The sequence below is a fragment of the Channa argus genome, chromosome 5 (genome assembly GCF_033026475.1).
Source record: "Channa argus isolate prfri chromosome 5, Channa argus male v1.0, whole genome shotgun sequence".
NCBI classification, from domain to species: domain Eukaryota; kingdom Metazoa; phylum Chordata; class Actinopteri; order Anabantiformes; family Channidae; genus Channa; species Channa argus.
Window position 1 is genome coordinate 21934051 of NC_090201.1, and position 27140 is coordinate 21961190.

General features: G+C 37.5%; 1 protein-coding gene across 2 annotated transcripts; it reads right to left on the reverse strand.

Annotated features, from left to right (window-relative positions):
- Positions 1-2085: 2085 nt before the first annotated feature.
- On the reverse strand, positions 2086-27140 carry LOC137128052 (immunoglobulin-like and fibronectin type III domain-containing protein 1). 2 transcript variants are annotated; one of them, XM_067505729.1, is made up of 25 exons: positions 26978-27140; positions 23938-24024; positions 17775-17894; positions 17343-17485; positions 17155-17254; positions 16972-17016; positions 15218-15251; positions 14906-15089; positions 14637-14750; positions 14389-14557; positions 13929-14201; positions 12807-13748; positions 12173-12277; positions 8910-9034; positions 8619-8760; positions 8187-8480; positions 7765-8061; positions 7205-7384; positions 6985-7113; positions 6582-6890; positions 5645-5730; positions 5355-5547; positions 4950-5246; positions 3233-3559; positions 2086-2205 (listed from the first exon to the last, which is right to left on the reverse strand). In XM_067505729.1, exons 2-25 carry the CDS (start codon positions 23984-23986, stop codon positions 2201-2203), a joined length of 4662 nt encoding a protein of 1553 aa, XP_067361830.1. In that variant the 5' UTR covers positions 23987-24024; positions 26978-27140; the 3' UTR covers positions 2086-2200. The 2 variants fall into 2 exon arrangements, with proteins under 2 accessions (XP_067361830.1, XP_067361831.1); XM_067505730.1 differs by lacking the exons at positions 23938-24024; positions 26978-27140 and adding an exon at positions 22732-22854.

Sequence of the window (27140 nt, forward strand, 5' to 3'; positions counted from 1 at the left end):
GAACTGGCTTTTGAATATAAAGGATTTTGATTTAGTATCCAAACCTATGGTAAGAATGAGGGATGTTGCCCAATTTGTTAATTGTACTTACAGTTTTTTTTAAAGCAAACTGCTGTTCTCTGCTGTCTGTTTCCTGCTGAATCTTGAGTGTGGGCTTTCTGTTTAAGAGGCAGTAAAACTTTTCAGAGATTCTCAGATCGGCCTAACCTGCTGCTGTTTTTCGTTCTGTGGCTCTTAGTGTACTGACAAGGATTTGGCCCTAAAACACTTGGGGACACCCAAGAAATGCAGCGGCGAAGTGTTCTAATCCCTCCTCAAGACAAGAACTTCTGCTGCAGTATCACACGTTTGCTTTCGAAAAAAAGGGAGAAAGGTCTTTTGGGAAGTGATACAGGTGACATGGTCAGAGTTGTGTCTCTTATTTAGCTTAATTGTATGTGTGAGCTGCCTGATCCTTATCAAAGCATTTAACAAGAGTTAATAATGAATTAAATTTTGATTTAGCAAAGTTCCTTAATTTATTTTTGTTCATTGTTCGACATGTCAGAATAAATTAACCATGATATTCAGATACTCCAAGATTATCCCCAAAATTTAAAGAGTCAAGTTTCAGAGAACTTCTTTAATCCCATAGAGTTAATTTGCATGAATGTTCTTATTTACTTTGATATTGCTGTGGCCATGTAAAAGAAAACAACACTCTGAGATGAATGAGCCACTGTAACTTTTAACATTTTGTTTGACTGAATCAAAAAACAAATTAGTACATAATATACTACTGCAAGAAGCATATTACTCTAAAATTGACTGACATTAAGATTTATATTGCACCTTTTCATTATGTTTTTGAGCTTGGTACGACTGTTGGTCGATTCTTCTTAATAGACTCAGAAGTCAGATGTCACAAAAATTTGCTCAGCAAAGGTAATATGAAAAGATATACATTATTAACATAAACCTTTATGGAGGTGAATGAGTGGCATGACATGTGATGCCTGCTTGCTGTTAGGGCTTGACCTCAACATACAGTAAAGATTTGTGAATTCGTTAAATTTTCTTTTTAGCAAAAATGTGACCTAACACCCAAAACTAGACAAAAGGGAAACAAATTAAACAACGTGACAAAAATATGCATATATCCAATTTCACATATTTGTGTATGGCCTGCATTTAATGGTGTGACCCCCTTTAGCAGGAGTATCTTCAGCTTGATAAATGTGGTAGCTGTTCATCAACATTCAAATCAGGTTGAGGTGACTTTAACCTATTCTCCTTTACAGAACAACTTGAACTTAGGGATGCACATTAGCTTTCTTGCATGCCCAATTCCTTAAACAGCAGGTCCTTCAGCAGCTTCTCTTTAGGATTAAGGTCAGAATAAACCTGTTAAGGATGATTATGTTTGGTGGCAACTGTATGCAGTTGTTGCACCTTCATGTATACAAGAACCCTTATATTGGAGTAAAATAAATGAAGGCTTGGCTTGTAGATTGGCCAAGAAATAATGAACCATGTGGATTTTCTTTTGTATTAAGAACAAGAGTGGTGGCATGATGTGATTACAAGTTCTGTGATGTGACTGTTGTGCACTCTGCTGCAGCTCTTCTGCAGCCCTACTGTTGAGCATCAGTAACTGTATCAGTAAGTATTCAACTCCAAGTGTTATTCAGCTCAGATTATAAATTCAACATCACAACAGCAGCATGAAATATTTACATCAAACTTTATTCACCTGCATAAAATGCAAACCAACTGGCAGATCTATTACTATACAAGTGAGGAGAAGGCTAGAAAAATGTTTAGACAAAATACTTTCATATGAATTAGCTAAACACTAAAGTACTAAAAGTATAAAGCTTCTGTAAATATTTTTGTTGTTTAATATGCATCATAATAGAGTATACAAAACTACACATTATTCAAGCATCCCTTTTATTACAATTGGCAAATGGAAAATGCAGCAACACATCTGTCTTATATTTCTTTAACATTTGAATGCCTAAGACATTATTGATGCTGTATATGAAATGGTAAACAGACTATGATGATGGTATCACAGCCAGTAATAAATAGATCAGCCAGTTATAAGTGTAGAATGTAGTACTGAGTGATTAAGTAAATGCTACTATGTCTCAAAATTTCAATGAACTTAGTTTTTTTAATAGTTTTAGAGCAAATATTCCATCTTCGTTGTCTTCATTTATTCTGAAAAAACAAAACAAAGGGAGTTATTTTCAGATTTCTTAGATCAACATATATAAGACATGTAACATGTATAAGTTGTACAAATGTAGTGTTGTTACCCTCCACTTAAAGCATTTTAAGTCCATCCACTAATCCATGAAAAAAATAAAAGTACACGGGTTTTGAACTTTGAGACAACATGATTTCAAATAATAAAGTCGATAAAATGGCATTGACTATATTGTCGTATACCCTTTTGAGGTCACCATAATTCATTGCTTTTTGGAGCTATTAATACGGATTTATTGCTCTTAAACAAACTGCTATAGCTTCTTCTTGTTTGATGGGCGCCTTCAATCTGAGTTTTGAGAGTTTTGACTTTTTTGTTCAACTGTATTAAAATCAGAACTCAAAGCAGGCCACTTTTTCTCATCTGTTCTTACGTAATTGTAGATGTGTGTTTGGAGTCATTGTGCGGGTGAAGGAGACATGACCTGAGACTCAGACGAAGCTCTTTGGTTACAGGGCAATGTGTTTCTGACTTCACTGTACCCTGAACAGGGCACCATGTGCCAAACACAGCAAAGCAACACCATAACTTCACTGAGCCTCCCCCATTTTTCAAACAGGGTATTGTATTATTTTCTTTGAAAGCCTCATTATTTCTTATTTGAAGACTTGTGAAAATGTCACATTTTGTTTAATCTGTCGAAAGGACTTTCTCCCGGGAACATTCTGGCTTATCAAAATGTATTTCATCAGACTTAAGACAGTCTTGTGTTTTTCTTTGAGAAGCGGGTTATTGTTGCTCTTCTTCCACACTTTTCTTTTCACAGTTGACTTTGGTGTGACTGGACGCTGTTGTAATTTGATCTTAGGGGTCAACTTGAAGCTGTAGTTTAATTTGTTCTTTCTCAAACATTACAGTTAACTGTTTTGTTCGGAATGTTGTCATTTCGCCAACATAAAGTGTAAGGGCACCACCAGCACTTTCAGCGCCAAATTCAAACAAGTTTTTAAAAATGCATGTACATTCCGGTAAATTTACCTCTGACGGACAGTTTAGTGGAACACTCTGCCCTCCCCAGAGCGTTTTCCGCTACAACTTTGTACTCTCCCGTGTCTTTAGAACCAACTCTCAAGATGAGCAGAGAGCACACTCCACAGGTGTTGGAGATGAAGTAGTTAGTATTGGTATTCAAGCTGAGGTTGTTGTAGAGCCATGTCACATGAGGTGTTGGATCCCCTTTTAATGCACAGGTCATGAAGCATTCGTACCCTTCGGGAGCAGTGTGCAATTTCAGAGGGACAAGGAATTTGGGAGGACACTGCAGATTGCACATCTTCGATTCTCGCACATTCACAATGAACTTTTCTGGAAGAAATCAGTTAGGCATTGGGTGATATTAGAATTTTGACCAGAAAATATATCAGCATTTGGACTAATGTAGGTTATAAAATTTACAAGTACAATATACTGTAATTTTATCTTAAACTAGTCTTTTATTGAAAAAAAAAAAGCTCACTTCATAGTTCTGTGGTAATAGAAAATGTGATGACCAAATGTTTGGGTAATAAAATTCTGTGGATATCCATACAAACAGATCTTCATCGGCTACTTTTTTTATACTTTTGTTCCATATACAGACCTCTGCACCGCATGCAAAACCACACAGTTTGTTTACAAATGATAGCAAATTGTTTGTGTGGACCTACATGTGAATACACTTCCCATAAGGGCCTAATTTGACAGGACGTGCTTTAAGTTTTGCAAACACTAGGCATGCCATGCTGCTTTTTTATGTTGAAAGGGCCAAATCAGACAGAACCTGTTTTATCTGCTGCTGCTTTTTTTTTTTCCCATTACTAGGTGACCATTGAATTGAATTGAGTTAAACTTTAATTAACTGGATGCGTTCCTAAAAATGTGAGGTGTGTAGAGTAGAGATACTCTTATTAAAAACAATTACAAAAAAGCTGCCCGAGACTGCTAAAATAAGCAAAATGGTGAACTTCTTATCCTTAACTTCCCTAACAACAGCATTATTGATCTATCCACACTGAAAATGCATAAAGCTAAGTTTCTGTAGCTTCATCCTGTCGGCAGTATAAAGGGAGGTATTCATATATGTGGGCATGGTACAAGCGTTCTCCCACAGGGACTTCACTCTATTCATGATTGAAGTACTGCAGTTATTGTACTATGTACATGGATTGAAACTGTGCAACATTTTTAGTTTGTTCTCATCTTTTTTTCAGTCATTCACTCATTTTTCTTCAGTCAGTATGTGATTTGAATACAGTATTTGCAGTATGCTTAGAATGAATAGATTAAGACATCTACATTGCAGTTCTATTGGGATTTCTGTTTTTTTGCCTTGGGGATTCGCTAGTCACATTTCTGAAGTGTCAAAAGCAGCCATCACACTAAACCAGACCTCCTTCCTTTACCAGCTGTTCCTGTCCAGCTGTGGAACACATTAGCAGTTAAGAGAGGAAAGTGGATCAGTCAGCCAGTTAATAATTTTTTTTTATCCACAGCTGTTTTAAACTTTGATACCAATCTCTTTCTGAAGGCCGCAGGGTACAAGTGTTGGTTTGCCGTTGGATTACATAAGTCCATCTACTGTGTTTACCTCAATGAAATCCAATGACAAAATAATGCTAGAAAACAACCACATACTCTACATAACCTGACATACAGTACATCCACCCGCCCACTGGCATTTGTTTTTATTCTCCTTAAAACACTGGTACTTGCATACCTTTTTTAGCAGGAATCCGCCACTTTGGTGATTCGGAGGGTTTGGAGCAGGCCATGTCATTCTTTGCATAAACTCTGTACTGGTATTCGCGGCCTGGTACTATGTTGGCGACAGTGAATCTATTGTTAAAGATGCGATCTCCAACTGTTTGCCATGCTTGTGTATGTGAATCACGCTTAGACACGGTGTAGTACAGCCTGTCATCGCGTTTTTCATCTGGAGATGGGGTCCATGAAATGGTCACAGTACCAGGAACTTTTTCATCAAGCTCCACTGGACCTGGTGGCTTAGGCTCATCTAGTGTTCAAGTACAGTTCAGAATAGAATGTTTTATCATTTTATCTAAAGTATATGCCAAAGGAGTCAGTTATTATGTATGAAGGTATTATATTACATCAAACTCACCTGTGACTCTAATTTCAATGTTGAATGTTTCTTGCCCAACAACATTCTTGACAATGATTGTATAAATTCCACCATCCGAGCGCTCTGCTGAAGGAATTAGAAGCTGGGATGTACCATCTGCAGTGCTTATGGTCACTTTTTTGGACACTGGCATTCCGTCTTTAAGCCAGATGACCTCAGGCCAAGGGGAAGCCTACAAAGAATACAAAAATATTGTTTTTAGAATTGGGAGGAGAAAAAATACATTTTTATATATTATTGTGAATATAGATCTTAAATTCTCATATTACCACAAAGTTAATGTTGAATCGTGCAGCATTGCCTGCTCTCACAATCATAAAGCTCTGTATTTTGGCTTCTGTGAATCGGGGCCTCACTAGGTGAACAGCAGGGTGAAAGTTAGCCATTGTCATTAATTATATTTGACCAGTTGCTTTTTAAGTACACAAAGAAAACTAGGAAAATTGCACAAAAATTGTATCCCTATCATAGCACATTGGTGCACTACAGTAATTTGTTATTTAGTTGACTTAGAATAGGATTTTTATATTGGTCCAAATGTAGCCTCTTAGAGTTATGTTTTAAGCAATTGGATTCTCAGGTTTAATTCTGATTAAAGACATTTTTTCTGACAAAACATATGCTACCCTGTCAATGTTTTTATGATCTTAATGCAGTTACTAGTGATAAAATGGTTAAGCTAAACAGTTGCCATTAGATAAGCCCAGTTGTGTCCCCTGAGGATTTAACCTAATTGCTTGAGTCAAGCTTCTGATATTCTGGGTTTCTGGGGTGGCTGTGGCTCAGGAGGAGCTGGTTATCCATTATCTGCATGGGCACTATGCATCCCTGGCTGATTCAATTCAGTGCAAGTCATCAGAGTAAGGTAATGACAAAAAATGTACAGAGTTGTATTGTGCAATATGAGTTCATGCAGTTATGGCAAGCTACACCAACATATATATATTGTGCATATAAAGAATTCTCAATATATTAATAAATAAATACATGTTTTGTATTTTTATAGTGGGTAGATCATTTTGACTTGGTCATTTTACAAGTAGCTCCACAAGCCAAAATAGTGTGGGCCCCCCTGCAGTAGAGCATTTAGCAAAAGCTAATTTGCAGCCCCTTTCCCTGGCTAGGATTTATCACTTTAGATTAACTTAGGTTTGTTAATATTAAATGCCATTATTTTTAAGTAATCATTTGGAATTAATATCTTACCAGGAGGAGGCATAGCACGGACGTAATTATCCAGCTCTTGTGACGGTCCCTCTCCTCCATCATTAGTAGCAATGACTCTCACCCAGTACATGCCCAATGACTTCATGCCTCTCACTGTATAGAATGTCATAGTTATTGCATTTGAGTTGCAGCGGTCCCACTCTGTGTGTTCTGCAGGCCTCATCTCCACAAAATATCCTTTGGCTTCATCCTGAACCCCCTCAATTTCCTTGGGTTGGGTCCAAGACAGGGACAGGCTTGTGTAGGTAGAGTCAGTCACTTTCAAGTCAATGACTTTACCAGGAGGCTCTGTAGAAAACAAATAGTCGGTGCTCGGAATGTGTAGGCAGTAATAATTATGAATAAAAAAAGATAAATGAAACTTTTCAAAACATCCACCTACTTTTAGGGTCTCTGGCAAACACACACTCAGATGGTGCACTGAATTCACCCGCTCCAGAGGTATTGATTGCTGACACACGGAATTCATACGCAATACCCTCAATCACGTCTTTAAAACTATATCCTTTTTCTGTGTAGGAAACATACAAAGAGAATGTTGCCCACTATACCAACTAACATGATCAAACTAAAATACCGCAAGTTATGAATAACATAGTTACCTCTGATCATCTCATTATGTGGATTGACTGGGCCCCAGAGGTTGCTGCCGCTCTTGCGTTTCTCGAGGTTGTATCCTAGAATACTGCTTCCACCAGTGTCAGAAGGAGGAGACCAAGAGAGTTTGATGCAGTTCCTGAAGGCACTGATCACTTTTGGTGCTGAAGGGGGTCCAGGGTATGCTGAACACACAGGGTTTTATGGTCTGTGATTATGCATTCGTCTAAAAAGGTCAGTTTTTTTGTGCATGCGCGAAATTTTGGTTTAATACAAATTAGCTAGTTCTCAAACCCTTTAGCAGGAGATGTGGGCTAGCAACTTTTATCTCATAAGTGTCTTTCAAATGTGTTGGTCTTCATATTGGTTAAATAAAGCTGAGCATACCTTTAAACAGCATTGTTAGCTTTGACACATTTTAAATACCAGCTTTTTTGTTACATGTTATGTACCCATCACAGTAAGCTTTGACTTATTTTACAACAGTCAAGAAATCATTTTATATTACTAGTGTGACTGCATCTGTACTAAAATGCATCACAACTCAGTTTGATCTGAGTTTTACCTTTTGTGCCAGCTTGAATGTCTTCAGTTTCCATCAGCTCACTGGTTCCCATTTCGGTCTCCACTCTAATGCGATAGCAGTACCTCTTGCCGTGGTCTACATCAGAGTCCTTGTATGTGGGCTCTGGACCAATTGGCCCAATTTTCTTCCAAGTGTTACGACCAATTTGTTGTCGTTCGAGGATATAATTGTCTATCTTACAGCCGCCACTGTCTTTTGGGGGCCTCCATTTGAATTCAATTGCAGATCCAGTTGCCTCAACAATCTCCAGAGGTCCCATTGGAGGAGTGGGTTTATCTGTCAAAAGACAGTAGTATTAGTCTGTGCTGAAAACAGAACATGTAACAAAATGGGAAAAATGGGCACAACTAATGTTACTACTAAATAATGTATGAATAGTGTTTGAATTTACATCTACATACCCAATACAGTAAGCTGGCTTAAGGCTTCAAGAGTCCCAAATTCATTTTTGAGTTTTATCTTCACTTCACCAGCTCCCTTGCGCTGCAGCTTGGTTAAATACAGGCAACTGTAACCCTCATAAAGCTCTATTTTGATATTTGCTTCATCAGACAGCTCTTCACCCTCAAGGTACCACTGAACTTTTATAGGTTCCTTTCCAAAATATGACAATTTGAAGGTAGCTTTTTGCCCTTTTTTCACTTTTACAGGAGTTTTAAATGCTTCCAGGTCCTCAGTTTCAAATTTTGGTGGATCTGAAATGATCAGAATAAAATATATAGATTATTATTTACTTTAAAATAATATGTAATATTTTATGTATGACCATTACCTATCACCGTTATTTAATAAAGAATGCAAGTAAAGGAATTTTGTGAGGATAATGTTTTTACCTTCAACAAGAATCGTGGCTTCTGTCTTCCGTCCATCTGCTTCAAATTTATATTTTCCAGCAGAGTCTTCTGTTACTTTATTAATTTTAAGCCTGTGGAAACCTCCTTCTTTTGAAATGGTTACACCCTCAGATGATTTAATCTGAAAAAAATAATAACTCAACAATAAAATGTAGTTTCATCATATTTTCTAATGTATATGAATGCATAATAATCACTAATTCCTGTTGGTTATATTAACACCGTATTGTCTAGGCCTATTATGCTACATGTAGTAATGACCAGATCTACCTCATTTCCATCTTTGTACCAGGTTCCCACACTCTTCTCACTACTCAGTTTACACTCCAGTTGGGCTGCTTCTCCAATAAGGGCTTTGCAGTCAGAAAGCACGGCTTGAAAATGAACTTCGGGCTCTAAGGATTTATCAACCAGCAAATTAGTGAATGGTTACTTTTTACAACTTACATTTGCATACAAGGTGTTGTTTACTTGTTTGGAATTTTTGCTTATAGATCAACATTTACAAGGAATTCATGCATTATTGTAAAGGTCAATGCATAGTCTATGCACTTTGTCTGTATACACTTACCTCACTTTTTGAGAATACATCATAACTTTGCATCTTGTTTCTGCATTTCTATTGAAATGTATTGTATTGTTTACCAATTAAAAATGTTAAGATGCAGATTTGATGTCAGAACATATATTTGTAAAATGCACATGATCAAAGTTTTAAGGGATGTAGGAGTGGCATATTTTGCATCTATTTGAAACCTGATGAAGAGATCTTCTTGGATAAAGTGTAGCTTGATTGTTTGGGACTTTGACTTCAAAGCTTGCAGATCTTGGCACGCCTCGTGGTAATATCATTGCCCCACTCATTTGTCCCTGTTGATTTTGTAATGCTTGGCACACTCTAAAAATATAAAATATTCCACTCAGGACTAACAGTTCCTTGGTCATTTTAAGAAATTAGCAGTTCTTGATTTGAAATTTGTCTTCATGGTCCAGAAGCTCATTTAGATGGTCGTCCTTTTTATCCTCCGAAGTCAGATCAGATTGTCTTTGATCTTCAAATTATTTGTGTGGCAACATACAAGTATCACAGTTTTTGTATCAAGAAGAAATTTGCTTCTGTAGTTGCTGAATTTCAGTAATTAATCTCAATGCACCGACTCATCCTGAATTAACATTTGAAACAGCAAGCAAGATTAATACGAATGCACACAAAGCACAGATGCATTTAAACATTACTGCCTCACAGAAAGACGCACACAAATATAGCCCATGAGCATAATACATGAAACATAAGAGGACATTTAAATATTAAATAATACATACCTGCTGATTTCTAAACCGTTTGTCATATAAATTGAATTTTCTAGCCAATGCTGTTCGGTTATCTGCAAAACCTAAAACTAAATTTTTTAAATGCCACTGACTACCTAAATAGTATTAGCTTCTGGCCAGGGTGCCCTGTTTTGCAAGATGTATTAAGAACCAGGAGAGGATTAAGGCAGTTATTTAACAAAGAAAGATGGAAAAAAAAGCCGCTTCTGTTGGCGTAAGGTAGCTACAGTAGCTAAAATTTAAGACCAAAGCAGCTTTGTTGCCAGGCACAGATTGTTGCCAGGTCTATGCTGACAGTCTGTGTGATGAATGATATTTTGGCTGTCAGGAAATTAGAAATGGATGGCATATAAGATTCCCATGTGTTAGTATAAATTATATTGTACAATATTCAATATAATAATTACATTTTATTTAAGCCATTTTTAAAAAGCATTTTTCCCTCATTTTCTCCCCAATTTGCTGAGGCCCCCCGCTATGAAAACCATTGGACATTTCATTTCGCTGTTAACTAGTATTTCATTATGACCACTGAAGAAATCATTACACAGACGAAAATTATTAGTGCATCAAGTCAAAATAGCAAGTTTTAAAGGCACTTTGAAGGTTAAAGTTATCCTTGCAAATTTTTTTAATCATTCCAAACAGCAGCTTAAATGGGTCAAATGTAGCATTTTGCTTAGTGGCCACACAATTTTCTTTCTCTTAATCCTTCTACCATTGTAAAGTCATCTGCTCATCAGATGACTTTGTTTAGTGACAGTTCTTCCCATGCAGCAGTTAATGCAGCGCCCATAATCTTACCACTAACTGTCTCCTCGATCAATGGGCCTTGACGTGCATGGCCTGAACAGTTGCCAGCTGCTGCTGGCTCACCGCCATCTGCACGCTCATCATATTCAGCAGATTCATCGCTGCCTGCTGTTGGCCCGTTGCCATTATCACCATCACTTGTTTCTCTTTTTTTTTTTTTTTTTTTTTTTTTTTTTTTTTGCTTTTCAGTTTCAGGGGATATCATTGTAATTCACATCAATCCACTATTTCTTGTGTCTCTGTTGGATATGCCTTACAAATAACATTAATGAAAACAGTAACAATAACAATTAAAATGTCAACATGAAAACAAACAAAAACAACAGAAATAATAAACATTAACATCAGTGCAAAGCAAGAGGATAGTGGAAAAAGTAAAAAGCAGCTTTCTATTAGGGTTATGGTGCATAGTGTCATTGTGTAGTGTCTTGATTAGGGTTATTCTATTTAGAATTAAGACTATTTCGTTAAAAAGTATAATGCACTTAATACATGCATCTGCTCACCTGGGATGTACTATAACAATTAAGTAATGAAGATAATTTTAAATTTAATACAAATTCATATTAAAATTTAGCTTAGGTTGTTTAAATGCCTCTCAATTTGTTACAAATGGTTGTCTTATATTTTGTCAACTTGAAATGTTCTGCTTTTCCATTTTTTTATACACTGCCTAACAAATTTGTGCATGACTTCCATAATATATTAATTTATAGAAAAACATGTCTACAAACATGAAAACATATGTTCTTTGCACAAACAGACATCAGCCGCAACATGAGATCCTGGTGGTTTTAACGTTGTCATGGTGAAGGGTCACCATTGACACTCAGATATGTCTGCAGCTACACTGTGCTGTGATTCTGCAGGTTTTGACACCTATTGATCATGGCCAGTATTAGATTTTCCCATGGTGCCCCCTGTCCACCACAACATTACCATCACTTGTTAGATCTATGTTTATTAACAAAGGGTTATCTGTAGGAAAACTATAGCATTCACATCTATCTATACATCTATAGCATTAATTAGTGTGTGACCTTCTATCTCAGAAGTGATAACTAAACACATAATGACTTAACATTGTGTTTATTTAACCAATATCTGCTGAATTAGGACATGCAGCGCATGTATGGGCTTTAAGTTAATACCTAAAGCAATAGGGTTTCTGCAAGGGTTTCCAAAAATTACTAAACATAACTCGCAACCCATAAAGGGAACCAAAACCCAGGCAACCCCTAGGTACAACAACTATATGAAAAGCAAAGTGGGTTGTGTTTGTTGTTGTTGTTGTTGTTAAGGTTACATCTAAGTTATTAAATCTTTGTCATTCCCAAATGATTTCAACAGTAGTATGTCTGCAACATGCAGCCTTTGACATCTCTTACCAGCAACAGGTTCTTCAACCTCCACATATTTCTTTCTGGGACGCTTTTCATTATTCTCAGTCTTTTCACCTTGTTGATTTCTGATTTTGTCGTCATTATTATCTCCTATTATTAAAAATACATTTTAAGCTCATAGAGAGTTCAACATTCAATTCAGTTACATTATTACATGTATATTGATCTAATGATGATTTGACTCGAACATAAACTTAAACTGTTTACATTTACATTATTTCAGCTGCTAGCCTGAGCACAATCTTATATTCAGAAAATTAATTTTCCAAACATTTAATAAAAATAACTGTTAATATTAGGAATAATATTAAATATATTGACTTAAAAACTGGAAGAGTTTTGGAAAGTCAACAAATAGTATAATACAATAGTTACTTTGAAATCTAAAAGTTAGTCAAATGAAATTAAAGTAATATCAAAATATAAAACAAATAAATTCACTTGTTTAATATAATGCATCTAGTCACCATATTAATAAATAATAATAAATTTTTCTAGAAACATATTAAAGACAAACATTTATAGTGTATTATGTCCTAATATGCATCTAGAAGAATTGTACTTCATTTGAGTAGTTCAAATTATTTGATGTGTATTACAACATGACAGAATTTCTTACCTTTCGCTGCATCTAGAACAAGTGGACGATCTGTCATATGTTTCCTGGGTGTTTCTTCTTTTTCTCCGTCTCCTCCTTCCCCCTCTCCTCCTTCTTTGGTAAATTCTTCATCATCGTCCTCAAATGAATCGTATTCTTCTTCATAGTAGTCTCCCAAACCTTCACCTTCACCACCACCAACTTGATCTCCAGCTCCTCCTCCAGGCACACCAAAACCTTTACCTCCTACTCCTTCAGCTCCACCTTGAACTTTTAGCCCAGCTTCACCTCTAGCATCACTTCGATCTTTTCCTCCACCTTCAGCACCACCAACTTGATCTCCAGCTCCTCCTCCAGGCACACCAGAACCTTTACTTCCTACTCCTACTCCTTCAGCTCCACCTTGAACTTTTAGCCCAGCTTGACCTCTAGCATCACTTCGATCTTTTCCTCCATCTGCACCACCACCAGGCCCAGATTCGAGGCCTTTGTCAGCTTCTGCACTTTTACCCCCATCATTTCCGACTGCACCAGCCTCCCCTGGACCACCAGCACCTGTAGCCCCACTAGCACCATTAGCACTATCCACACTTCTAGCACTGTCTGTAGTGGAACGTGCACCATTGGCAACACTAGTGTCCTTTTTCTTAGTTTTCCTTGGTGCTCGGTCCTTAGCAGCTTCTGCCCTCTTAGACCTTGCAGAAGCCTTAGCTGCTGCCTTATCTGCAGCTTTGGCCTCAGCTGCCAACTTCCTAGCAGCTTCTGCCTCTGCTTGGGCGGCTGCTTCTGCTGCTTCTCTCTCCGCTTGAGCCCTCTTAGCAATTTCAATTTTTTCTTTCATTTCTTTTTCATATCTTTCCTGCTGCTCCTTAGCTATTTTCATCAGCTCTTCATCATTACCCCCTCCAGCAATGGTAGTTTTGCGAGCTGCCTTCTTGCCCTTGTTGGCAGGAGTTTTGTCAGCTAAAAGTCAAATCAAATTAATTTATAATTTTTTACCAAAATTCTGAATTTAACTTATTTAGTGTCAGGGTAAAATATTTGCAATATATTCTTTATTTATGCGTGTAACTTTATTTTTATATTATGTAATGAGAATCTCCAAGGATAAAAATAAAAAGTAGAAAGAGATTAATGTCTCACCTTCAACTACAAGCCAGGCATTGCAGGATTTAATTCCTACCACAGCAGCATAGATACCTGCATCCAAAAGTATACAATCCCGCACAATCAGCTTGTGGACAAGCTTATCTTCAGATACGATAATTTCATGTTTTTCACTATTTGAAAGTGGAGCACTTTTGAAAAACCATTTGATCTCATTCATGGGTGCAGTCAGAACACATTGAAAGAGGGCATCCTCTCGTTCTTGTGCCTTGACCTCTTGTATTTTAACTGCAAAGTCAACTTCAGGTACTGCAGGGTTTCAAAAAGAAAGAGAGGGAGTATTTAATTGATTTCATTAATTCTGTCATTTTCTAAACTGCTTATTCCATTCATGGTCACCGGTGGCTGGTCAGACTTATTGTGTGTATTTAATCACAGTCATAAGTTACTGTTTTAAATGAAAAATTCACTTAATTTCAGTTGATTGATCACTTACCTTTAAAATTCGTGGAGAATACATTAACGCCCTCAACATCCACTGAGTATAGTCCAGCATCTTCTGAGCTTAGGTTTTTAATTATGAACACATATTTCTTGCCAACCTGTTTCAAATTATGCTTCATTCCCTCACATTCTTCTATGGAGAATGGAACCATGACACCATTCTGTAGGATTTAGGAACATGTTTCCCTTTTGATCATTACAAAATCAAAGCAAATAAGTCTGAAATAAATAATGTCTCACCTTGTACAGGTACATTTTGCTGACAGGATCTTTGAGGTCCATGTCCAACTCAATTGTTGCACAGTCATTATCATTGACCTCAATATGTTTCAGTGTCCTGATGTGTGTAACAAACTACAGTAGCAAAAAACAGCATAACGTTAAAATAAAGTGTCTATACAGACATCAAATGCAAAACAGGCTGCTAGAACAAGTGCCGTAATGAATTGTAACAGACAGAGGTTCTTGTAATTTAACAGAAAAAAGAAAGCAATCTGTATGCCACATACCTCTGCAATCTCCTTCTCTCTGTCTTTCTTCATTTCATTGAGCTTCCTCAGCATTCCACGGAAGTCTGTGATATTGTATTCAGCACAGATCTTCTCATAGTCTTTCTTGTCAGCACTAAGGAGAATCTCCCAGACCTTATCATCTGGCTCCATTGGCTTTTGCTCACGTGTTCCATCAGGATTACTGCAGAGGTAAAAATGTTTCACTAATTTACATTGTGATAGTGGCTGCTTGTATAATGTCATAGCAAAGTTACTGTATGAATGATTGAGAAAAAAGTTTAATAATATGAAAGGTTTACAGTATCTTACCGTTTTCTAAGTTTCTTTCTAAAGTCCGCCACATCTAGGGAATCATAAATAAGTCCATTAACAATGCAAGAATGACACGAGGAAGCGCCATGCTGTCATTTTACATAAACATTCTACATGAATTAGAAAAGTCTGTTTGATTACTCATATGTTCACATTTGTTCATAAATGGAACATACAAGCCTTTTAAGAGAATTTGTCATGAATTTACCCCTTAAAATGCATTCATTTTAATAATCTGAACTAATTTTACACTAAGTTTACAGTAAGTTTGATAGTAAAATAGATTAGAAATATAATAAATTCTTATTGTGACTATGCCCTGCAAATGTACTGTTGGCATTTAGAATTTTGTAGTTTTTTTGGCATAGCAGCTTCTAAACAAACAGGCTAGTGGTTAAGTAACAAGAAAAGTAGGAAAATACTCTCCCTCCTGTCGCTGCCTCTGGGTCTTTATTCAGGTCTCCATTCAGTATTATACTTTGTTATAACATCTGACAGTGTAAAATTACCTACTGTAGGCTGTAATTTTCTTTATACTAATAGCTGTGATTATCATTTTCCTCCTCTTGACCACCTTATGTGTTAGTCATGGACCCCTTTGCTTTAGAAAGATGTTTTTTAGTGTCTAACGTCATGCAGCCTGAACCGTTCCCTCTTTATTTTGGTCTCAATGCAGATCAGTTAGGAAGACAATTTCCTGACAAATGCAGTATTAATATTTTTGTTTTTGCAACTATATTGCATCTTATCACGAACCGGTGGTATTCATCACTCTGAAATGCATAATTTATATTTTAGATGCATTTTAAAAGTTGCAGTTAGGAGAGGCTGATAAATCTGACATGAAAAACTTGTATGAACAAGCCTCAGAGAGGAAAGTAGGACAAATTTAGGACAAGAATACAAAAATGTTGTTGTAGACTCATTGCCCCTTTATGTCCAAATAACAATATAGTCTCAGACTTTTAACCGGGCCCAGAGAAACTGAGTTAACTTTGCTCAGGCGCAACAAAGCCCTAATTAATGACGTTCTTTTTGATGATGATATTCTTTGACAAAATGAAACCATGACAGCTTTGAGATGGGATGCAAAACTATATCTAGGTTGTGTAGGGTTCAACTTATTGTGATACTGGTGGCATGCGAAATTTTCAATCAATTTCTAAACGAGCCATTCATGTGTAAACTGCTTGTGCTGTTGTGGCATTAACCTGACATGACAGATGCATTTTGCCCCTAGATTCTTCTCAATAATTGTAATTATAAATAAAATGGCAAGTGGCTTTTAAAATATATGGACTTGATGGTAGAATTAGAAAATCTGAGCTGCTGTATCATTCCTAATATTGATAGCTTAGATGACAACTGACCTCTATCCGTCTTTGTGTGCGTGGTTGGCCAGTTCCTGAGAAATGGCTTTTCTAAAAATGTGATTACTTGCTTGGACTGCATTTATTAAAATGACTTGGCTTTATCTACCAAATACAATATAAAACATTAGAACCACCTCTTCTTATAATCCACTCCAGTATGAATCCGCTATCCACTTTGGCCTCAATAATAAACACATAGTAGAATTAGCAACTTTCTGACATTTTCAGCCCCAAAATTGAGAAACTATAACCTAGGAAAGGTAGAACTGTATTGGATTGCATGTAATTGCATTGGTGTTCATAATATTATGCCTGATCTGTGTATACCACTCTCCTTCTGATAAATCTTTGTGGGTCATGATGTATTTGAAATCTCACCTTCTCCTTGTATCTTTTGAAATTCCTTGGTCATAGAGAATCCAACTGTAAACAAAGAATTCCATTAATTTTAATTGAAAGTTAACCAGAGTTTAGTTAAACTTTGACCTGTTCTTAAGAAGATGCATACTAGCAGACTTGAAGAAAGGTGTAGAGTGATTCAAAGAATGATAAAGAGCCTACCCTCGATAACATTCAAGACAACAGGGCAGACAGCCCTTCCATATTCATTTGTTGCATAACACTTGTAGGTGTCAGCATCCTCTGGAGCAACCTTAGGAAACTTATGAAATGCAAACACATGAATTGACTGCAGTTTTGTTATCCCTGAAAGCAATTTAAGTCTTATCATACCGTACTTTAAAGCTTACCTCCAGGGTATGTTCCTGAGATGCCTCGTCATACTTTTGAAGACACAAATCAGGGTGAAAAAGTATTTCTCCATTTGCTCTGCTCCATGTAACAGTCGGTATTGGAGTGCCCACTACTTTGGCTTTAAAGAATCCAAATTTGCCTTGAAATAGAATCAAATGAGAGTTTTCATATTAGTGTTGGTTTGTTTTTAATAAAATGACTCATCAAAAATACAGTTTCCTCTAAATGTTTTGAAAGGACAAGGCCAGTTCAATTGTTTTTTGTTGCACATTGAAGTCATTTGAGTATAAAATCAAAAAACCTCAGCTTTAATTCTATTGTAATTACACCTAAATACGTTAAACATAAAACATTTAGACTTTCTATAAATTCCACATGTTTGAAGTATTGTAATGAGAAACAATTATCTAAGTAAAATGAAGACTTACCTTCTTGAATAGTCAGAGCAATGGGTTTACGGGTGAAATCTGGAGTTGACACTCCCTCTGGAACTTCCTCCATAAACTGTGTTATCATGACACCTGGCACCTTGGATTTCTTTCTAATGGCTAGTAAAATAAAGAAAATACAAATTAGATACATTATAGATAAATAGCATTCTGAGGCGCTTTGAAGGTAAATTGCTTGCAGCAGGTGCTAACAAGCACAAAGTTCAGCTATTTTTCAGAGTTCTGATAATATTTAAATGGTTTTATTATTGTTAATAAGCTGAACAGTTGTGGGATGAAATGTACATCACTGAAAGCAATATGTTTGCATGGAAGTATTGATCAGCATATTAATGCAGAACAGCAATTAAAACTGAATGTTTAAGCCAGGCATTGATTTCACAGGTCAGTCAGCAAAAAATGTTATGAAGAATAATCTGCATCAATTTAGTAGAAAACAATTCCTAAAGGTTCCTGTTCTCCCTGAGAAGATTAACAAGCATAATATTTCAAATGACTGGTGTGCTTGCTAAATTCTGTTTAAAATACTTTACATGCTGTAAATCATAAAAGATATCTATATTTGCACTAATCACCAACATATTGATCTTTTGGCATCAGTCTGATAGCCATCAAAAAGATAAACATGTACTGTACCAATCACAGGTTTGGACACACCTACAGTCCAATTTTTTTTCTAAACTGCCAATTGATACTGAAGACCACTCAATCTGGAAAGATTTTAAAAAATGAGCCATAATAAAAATTTCAAACAATATGATAAAACTGTCTTGACGCCGACATCGATCAGCTACACCATAATCCAAAGACTGTTCAGACATGTGTGTTTGGATTTCTGTCCGCCACAACGGTAAAACTACCAGCATTAATAGGTGGCTGACTGGCATATCAAAAAGCTATTTGACAAAGAAGGAGAGTGATTTGGCCTCTGTGATACTCCAACTGTGATTGTTTGGAATGAGTTGAACTGCACAGTGAACATAAAGCAGCACATGTGGAAATTTCATTGCTGTGGTCGACCTCGCAAAGCTGATTGATAAAACACAGTGTTCAAAGCTGTTATCAAATCAAAACACCAGAGACACACTAATAAATTCAGTGAAGAAGAAGATGAATCCAAACTTTTCACTGGCACTGTACATGAAATAAAAAGCTTTATATATATGTATATATACATATATACACACACACACACTTATATATACATATATATACACACACACACTTATATATACATATATATACACACACTAGTGTTCAAGTGTATGTATGTATGTGTATATATACACTTATTGAACAACAGCAGCAGCCTTGCACGTTTTAAGGGTTTTTTTTGAGCCACACTTACCCGTCTAACGAGCATTTCAGAAATGTAGTTTTAGTTTTGCTATTGTATTGGGCTTAATGGATTGTTTTTGTTGTAGCTGGACTTCATGATGATGTATAGTTACCAGATTACGGATTCTTTAAAAGCAACAATTTCAGTGGTACAGTTTATTGGAAATGGAAGCAGCGGTCAGAAAGAATTTTCTAAAGGTCTTTTGTCTTTTCTCTGGATACTTATTTCTTCATTCATTTATCATTTTTCTTTTCTTACATCACACATTGTTAACCACAAAATTACTCAAAGCTGGAACAAACCTACAGAGGATGTAACAGTTTTTTAACTCTGGCCTCCTTTAACACTCAACAATGACTACCTACCACATGTACTTTCTACTACTTTACTCTATTTATTGCTCTGTGCTGGCATCCTTTTATGTTCTTTTACTTTCCTAAATGTTTTTCTTCTTGCATTTTTATTGCTTTGTAATGCACATTGAAATGCCTTAATATACTGAAATTGCTTTATAAATACACTTGGCTTGCCAAATAACCAAAGGATAAAAATGAACGAATGAAAAAGGGTGCACTCAGAAAGCTTTTCAAAATCTGCTGATTCTCCAGCATGTTCCCTCTGTTGTTCTGTGGTGTTGTGCCCGTTCTCATCAGTGCAGCTTCAGCCAGTTTGTTAGGACTTCAATTTACAGCTGCAATGCTCATGCTATAACTAATGTGGAACTCTCTTCATTTGTATGTGTCCTAGGAAAATTAGGCTGGTCACTGGTGTAAATTTTCTACATTACATTTATTGCATATTGCCATGTTTGACACTTTAGAGAATTGCATAGTTGTGTTCCTCTAAATGTCTTCAGTGTGTTACCCACTTGTGTCACCGTGATACAGTAAATCAATGGGTATTGAGAGCTGAGTGAGGCTTAAGTACTTCCAGATGTCATGGGTGCCATTCCAGCTGATTACCTCAAGACCTCAGTGTTAAGTGTTAACTTGACAGCACATGGTTCTTGTAGACATGCTTTGAACTGCTAGGATTGTAGAAAGTGCAGTTTTGTATTTTTGACAGTTGTGGTTGTCACAGTGAATCCACAGAGGTCCAGTCATAAAAAGACTGAAAATCTCAAAGAAACAAAGGCTAAGTTAAGGACATGGCCTGGTTTGCCTTAATGTTCATGAAAATTAAGTGCCCTCAACATGGTGATCTTTTTTACTAACCCCAAATTCATGCTATTTGGGGTTCATCATATTAACTTTAAATTTATTTTAAGTTTATTTTTAACTTCTTTTAACTTCTATTTCTCTACTCTGCTTCACATTAACCCTTTCTACTCCAGAAAGCCTTTTTCTTTGTTATACCATGGGTTTTCACCAAATCCCTGTTCTCCACCGCAGACACAGGACATGGCGTCCTATTAGAGGACGACTTGTTTCTCACCTGCGCACAGACCACTTTGTCACCAGCCTCTTTTTCTCTTGCCCTGCAGTTCTCTTGCAGTGAACGTTAGGATCACAGCACTGATTGCAGTTCAGGTGATTGTGATATATCGACCACCGGGCCAACTTGGGAACTTCTGCGATGAACTGGACATGTTGCTGTCCCACTTCCCGGAAGATGGCACTCCTCTCATCGTCATGGGAGACTTGAACATCCACCTGGACAAACCACATGCGGCTGATGTGTGGTCTCTACTCCTTCGACCAACAAAGCTGGCAACAACCTCGACCTCATCCTCGCCCGGAACTGCACCACAGACAACATCTTGGTCACTCCTCTGCATGTATCAGATCATTTCTTCATTCAACTCACAGTCTTTATCCCTATCTCCCACCACAATTTTAACATTCTTGCGTAACCTCAGGTCTCTCAACCCAGATCGATTTTCCTCGCTGGTCTCCACAACTCTGCCCCCAACACAGGACATCTCCATCCTCGATGCAGATGCAGCCACAGACAGCCTTTGCAATACACTTTCATCGTGTCTGGATTGTCTCTGTCCCATGTCTTCGAGACCCGCTTGTCCCTCACCTTCTAATCCGTGGCTCACTGACTGGATCCGTGAACAATGCACCACGCTCAGGAGTGCTGAGAGGAAGTGGCGCAAATCCAAGACTTCATCTGCCCTTGCTGAGTATCATGATCTACTTGGACCTTTTTCTCACAGTGTCACCAGGGCAAAGATTGATTACTACCAGGAGAAGCTCAGCAACACCTCGGACACCAGAAAGCTGTTCTCCACTTTCAAATCACTTTTCCAACCTCTTTCAAGCAGGCCTTGATTACCCCACTGCTCAAGAAGCCTTCTCTTGATCCCTCTGTAGGGGAGAACTACCGACCTGTCTCCCTCCTTCCTTTTCTGGCCAAGACAATGGAACAAACAGTCTTCAACCAACTCTCAGACTTCCTTTCCAAGAACAACTTCCTCGATGTCTACCAGTCTGGCTTCAAGAGGGGTCACTCCACAGAAACGGCACTCCTGACTGTTGTGGAATATCTTCGAGCTGCAAAAGTCACAGGTCAATCGTCTGTCTTCTATCTACTTGATCTATCATCAGCCTTTGACACTGTGAACCATCAGATCCTCTTGTCCACACTCTCTGGCTTAGGCATCTCTGGATCAGCTCTAGAGTGGCTTCGTTCTTACCTATCGGGACGAACCTTCAAGATATCCTGGCGGAGGCATCTTTCTCACTCTCATAGACTCTCTACCGGTGTGCCGCAGGGCTCAGTTCTTGGTCCTCTTCTCTTTTCTGTCTATACTTCATCCCTAGGTGCCATCATTCACTCACACGGTCCTTCCTATCACTGCTACGCTGATGACACAGCTCTTCCTCTCCTTTCCACCGGACGACTCCACTATCTCATCGTGCATTTCTGCCCGTCTCTGACATCTCAGCCTGGATGAGTGAGAGACATCTTCAACTCAACCTCTCCAAGACCGAAGTGTTTGTCTTCCCAGCCAGACCTTCTACACAGCAGCTCGCCTCATTTTTAATCAGCCTAAAAAGACCCATATCACACCACTCTTTAGATCTCTACACTGGTTTCCTGTAGCTGCTCGCAACAGCGCAATGATCCCACGATGGTTGAACGAGCTACCAAACTCTGCTCGCTCAACAGACTCTCTCCCAATAGTCAAAAAACTGCTGAAAACAGAACTCTTCCGCATCTTCCTATGCACTTAATTCTCTTAAATATATGTATTAAAAAAAAAAATTCCCTTCTGCTCTTTCTCGCACTTGCATCTCGCGAACTGTGAACACTTTTCTGATAAGACTTTGCTTTGATGTTTTCTCCTTGACTTCGATTTTTGCTGCCTTGTACCTCACTTGTAAATCGCTTTGGATAAAAGCGTCTGCTAAATGTAAATGTAATAACTTTAAAACCTTTAAAATACCAGATGAAGTAGACACATGGCAATTAAGGCTCCTCCAGCAACAGCCTGAAGTTAGTATCCATGTGCAGGTTGTTTAAAATGTCACAATGAAATGCATTTCTTGTGACACTGAAAGCTGAATCATCCATCTTGGATGACACCTTTCTAGGAGTGAAAAGACAAACATCATACATGCAACTCACACAACAGAGTCATGCACTTACTGAAGGTGACTTGTTTGTGTAATGTCTTTCCTTTTCTTTCCTTTTCTTTTTTGCTCGAATACTTTTGTCTTCTTGGTGAACTTCCTCAGAACTGTCGACTTAACAAGCAACGTGATGGCAGGAAAGGGAACAGGACAGGTAAGTATTAACCCTGACAAAAGCACCAAGGCAACTTGGAACTTTGACAGGATTATGGTCACATAATAAAGACAAAACACCACAGTTTACAGTGCCTAAACCATAAATCCAAAGCACAAACAAAGACACAAACTGGGCAGGACAGCATCACATGAACTCACACACAGAAAATGGTTAGTTTTAGACAAATGGCAATATAGTGCTTACAGCAGCATGTAAATAATTATGCGACTGCTGATTAGACTTCATTTTAAGCTTACTCTGGCATTTCTCCTGAAAATCTCAGGATGATTCCTGTGCGGTGCTTGAGAATAATAATATGCGGATGCTTTGGGGAGAAACAATTTTTTAAATAAGCTTTTATTCTGTTTTTTCTCACAAAGATACCTCATATTCAAACATTTTCTTCAATTGTTGCAGCAGCTAGCGATTGTGTCATGAATCCTTTTTGATTTTGATGATCATCTTGTTGCCATTAGTTGTATGTAATTATAATTTTTCACATTAACCCTGAATGAAGATTCTTAGCTTTGGCATGTTTTGCCAGCAAATGATTCATTTTTAAACTTGCTTTCAGTTATTACACCATGTTTGCACCTTTTCCTGTGACATCTGTGGTGCCTATAGTCAGTCATTCATTCAGACTCATTGCTGCTGGTTCTTCATTTCTAGACAGAACAAAAAAACTGCATCTGTGTCCATATTGACAAAAAAAGTCTTTGGTGTTGTGTTTTCATGACATCTTGGATGATGATATTGTGCAGGGATTCGAAAAATTGTTCTTCCACTTGACAAATAAAAAGCTTTGGTGCTTATCTTCATTTTCTCTCTGCAGAAATGCTCAGATGTCATCATAATACAGCATTATTCAGATATTCCTTCCAAAAAAGAAAAAAGAAATGGTGGACTTTCTAGACAGCATCTTTGATCCAATCTTTTCAGGCCGATTTTCCATCTTGCAGGCAGTTTTTTTTTTCTTCTTCAATGTAATATAACATGAATACTTATTTTGCATCAGGATGAGCTGTGTGAATGAATCAGAGATGGCGTCCATCGTTTTGCACTTACCTGTCTGCCCGGTGGCAGTTTGATCAGTCACCTTTGACCTCTTCAACATCTTGCTATCCTCCTATGCTCTGCTGATTCAGAAGACTCCTTAAAGCAAAAACAAAAAGTGGATAAAAGTGGACATCTTTAGCAGGGCACACATGCATTGCTCAAAAGCAAATCAGTGACATTGACTGACATTCTTCTCTTTAACTTGTAATTGTCTTTTTAATGTCTTATTTTGTTCTTTTGTTTATGGATTTTTGAAATGTTTTGGAGAAATTCTCCATCTTTACACTGTTCAGAGGAAGCACAGTGTTGTTGTGCATCTCTGCAGTTGCTCTAACTATTCAGTAAGAGGCAGCAACCACTTATATGTTGGGAACTGTTCACCTTTATGTGGACAAATGTCTCTTAGGAATACTTTGCAGAGATGTTGTTGAAAGCTTTAAATAAACAGGGTGAAGAGTTTGACTTATAATTAAAATACTGTATACGTCTATTCCTGATTAATATTCGATTTATTATACAATGTGAAAAGGTTAAAACACATTTGAGAAGCAGCCTAAAGATGCCGTGCTAGCGGCCGCCATCCTGGCTGAAAATTCAATAATCACCATTAGTTTTTTGAATAACTTTTTCTTTCTGTTGTCATAGACACATAGTTTTTTACTTTTCAAAGAGGCTGTGCCCTCAAATTGCACCTCTAACGGTCGAATACACCTGAAAATTATATACTTGAAATATTTGTGACTAAGTGAGCAACAGTGGTTAAATTTACGGTGACATTTATGGAAAAAACATCCCTAATATTATGCATTTAAGAATTAAGCAAAACTATGATCATTTAGGACTCCAGTGGTCGTAACAAAAAGCTAATGGAGAAAATATGTTTCAGGACCTGAATAACAAGAATATGGTCTAAAACGTCTTTTTTTTTTTTTTTTTTTTTTTGGACAAAAATTTTTACTAAATACTGAATCTTAAACATTTCATATCACTTGTTAAATATTTACTATCTTTCCTGATGTCCCAGTGAAAACACAACCTGCTGTCTTGGAAAGTAAGTGTTTTATTTTTAGTTGTACACATGCTCCAGCATATGTTCAGAAATGTTCTGGGCTCCAGCAGCGATCTTGGCTCTTGGTGGGTCTTGAAAATGAACCACACAACGCATATGGTAAAAGCAGAACCTCCTGCGACAGGAGATATTTTGGCAGGAGGCCCTTTACATTAAAGGAAACTCACCCCTCTTCCCTCCCACTGAATAGTTTGGCTGTTTTAGCATATTACATTTATAACTTAATGGTTGGCTGAGGCTCTCCTCTGTTTTAATGAAACCTGACTTGTGGGGGTGGAACCATTGTAAACAGAGTAACTGTCAATAGATCCTGAACATCTGCCCCCGTCACAGTCCCAGAGATTTTAAAGATTTGGGCTGCAGGCTGCCTTTCAGTAAACACTTCTCTAGAGCAATGCCTTATACCATCATTACAAATAACCAGCGTGTTGACAGGCTGGCTGTCACTGCAGGCAACACAACAAGTCACCAAGCTTAAAATTAGAGATGGGCTATCTGAAACGTTGGACCACTGTAGCAGAATGAGAACCCACATAAGGTTTTCACCTTCAGTCAACCTATGTTTGCACTGGTACTTACCATGTCGTGCACACACAATTATAAAAGAGGAGAAAGCATTGGTATAAAACATGATAGTTTGTTTTCCAACAGACTATAGTGTTCAACAGTAATTTTAATTACTTTGTTATAAGCATTTGAACTGTTAGTATTTTCGCAGCTTGTGTAATGATTTAATACCGTGTCATATGTGACTGACTTTAACATAATGTTGACCAGTAATTTTATGTGTGTATGTCCATGCATGGTCAAAACCGTGACAGTAATGTCTTTGAATGTGTGTAACACTTAATCCTTTGACCTCACTTAAAGTTTGTCCATTGACATTTTTAAATAACTTAGGAAGATGCCTGTGGATTTATTAAAATGTGTAAAAAAAATAATAAGCCTAACTTGCCAGTAGGACGTGACATGTCAGTGAGTGATTTGGCCTCCCACTGCAGACGACACTAACCACTGACCACACACTCCTGAAATGGAAGCTGACACTAAGTGGCTTCAGCTGTGTAACTCACGCAGAACTGGCTTTGATGACAAGGCCTTTTGGTGTCAAATCGACTTCCCAGTGGACTTGCTCATTTGTTCAGTTGCCATAAGGGAGTTGACAAGTTGATGCACATACAGTGTGTTGTTCAAAGCAAGTAATGTTTCAGCTTTGTCATGTTATGTGTTGTAAGTTGTTTAGTCTGAGTTTATTCTCCTTGGTTATATTTTTAAAATTAATACCGTTCCTCCAGCTCCATGAAGAATTGAAGAAAAAAATACGCTTTGCATGTGCAATGTGAGAAAGCCTGGAGAGAGCAGCTGCAGTGTGTATCAAATACAACCCTGTGTATCTTTATAATGTTAAAAGAATTGCTATTTTCTGCCAAAATACAACCCACTCTCTGCATGCAGCTCTCTAAATCTCAGGCTACACATTGATTTGATGCCTCCATCTAAAGTTATTCACCAGCCAACAACCTCACAGCTCTGACCTCAGTGCTGTGATGCAGCTCCCCATAGTTAAAACCATGAAATTCTAACTGAGAAGCCTGCATCCCTTACCAAAGTAATTTTATGCACCAAATTGGTGTCTTCTACTGTATGTAACTTAAAAGTTATTGTTGTGACGTACATACATAAAATTTGATCGACTGAAACGAGATAAAACATAAAATTCTCTAACCTTAACTCACTTTATTGCTCTTTCAGTATATTGTATTCAGCTCTTTGTGGAGGAGAAAGGAGATGTGTTATTACTGATGCACAAATATAATTTAGGCTATTTGCTGCACCTATTGGTGCAGCTGAAAGCAAAATACTGACATCTTTGATGCAAACAGCATGGACTGACTTCCAATGAACATACAGACTGAAATCCACTTCTTCTCACTGTTCACCACATATTCTCATCTAGCCTTTGATCTGAGGGCCACCTACCTGCTCACACTCCTTCGTGTTCTCTGCTCTCTTCCCTTTCAGGCAGCAGTCTAGTCACACTGTGCCTTCTCCCAGGTTTTTCAGTGTAATAGATCCTTCCAGCAGGGAGCAAGTCTGCTTGATGCTCCTCTACTGCCTAGACCCAGTGACTGCCAAAAGACTT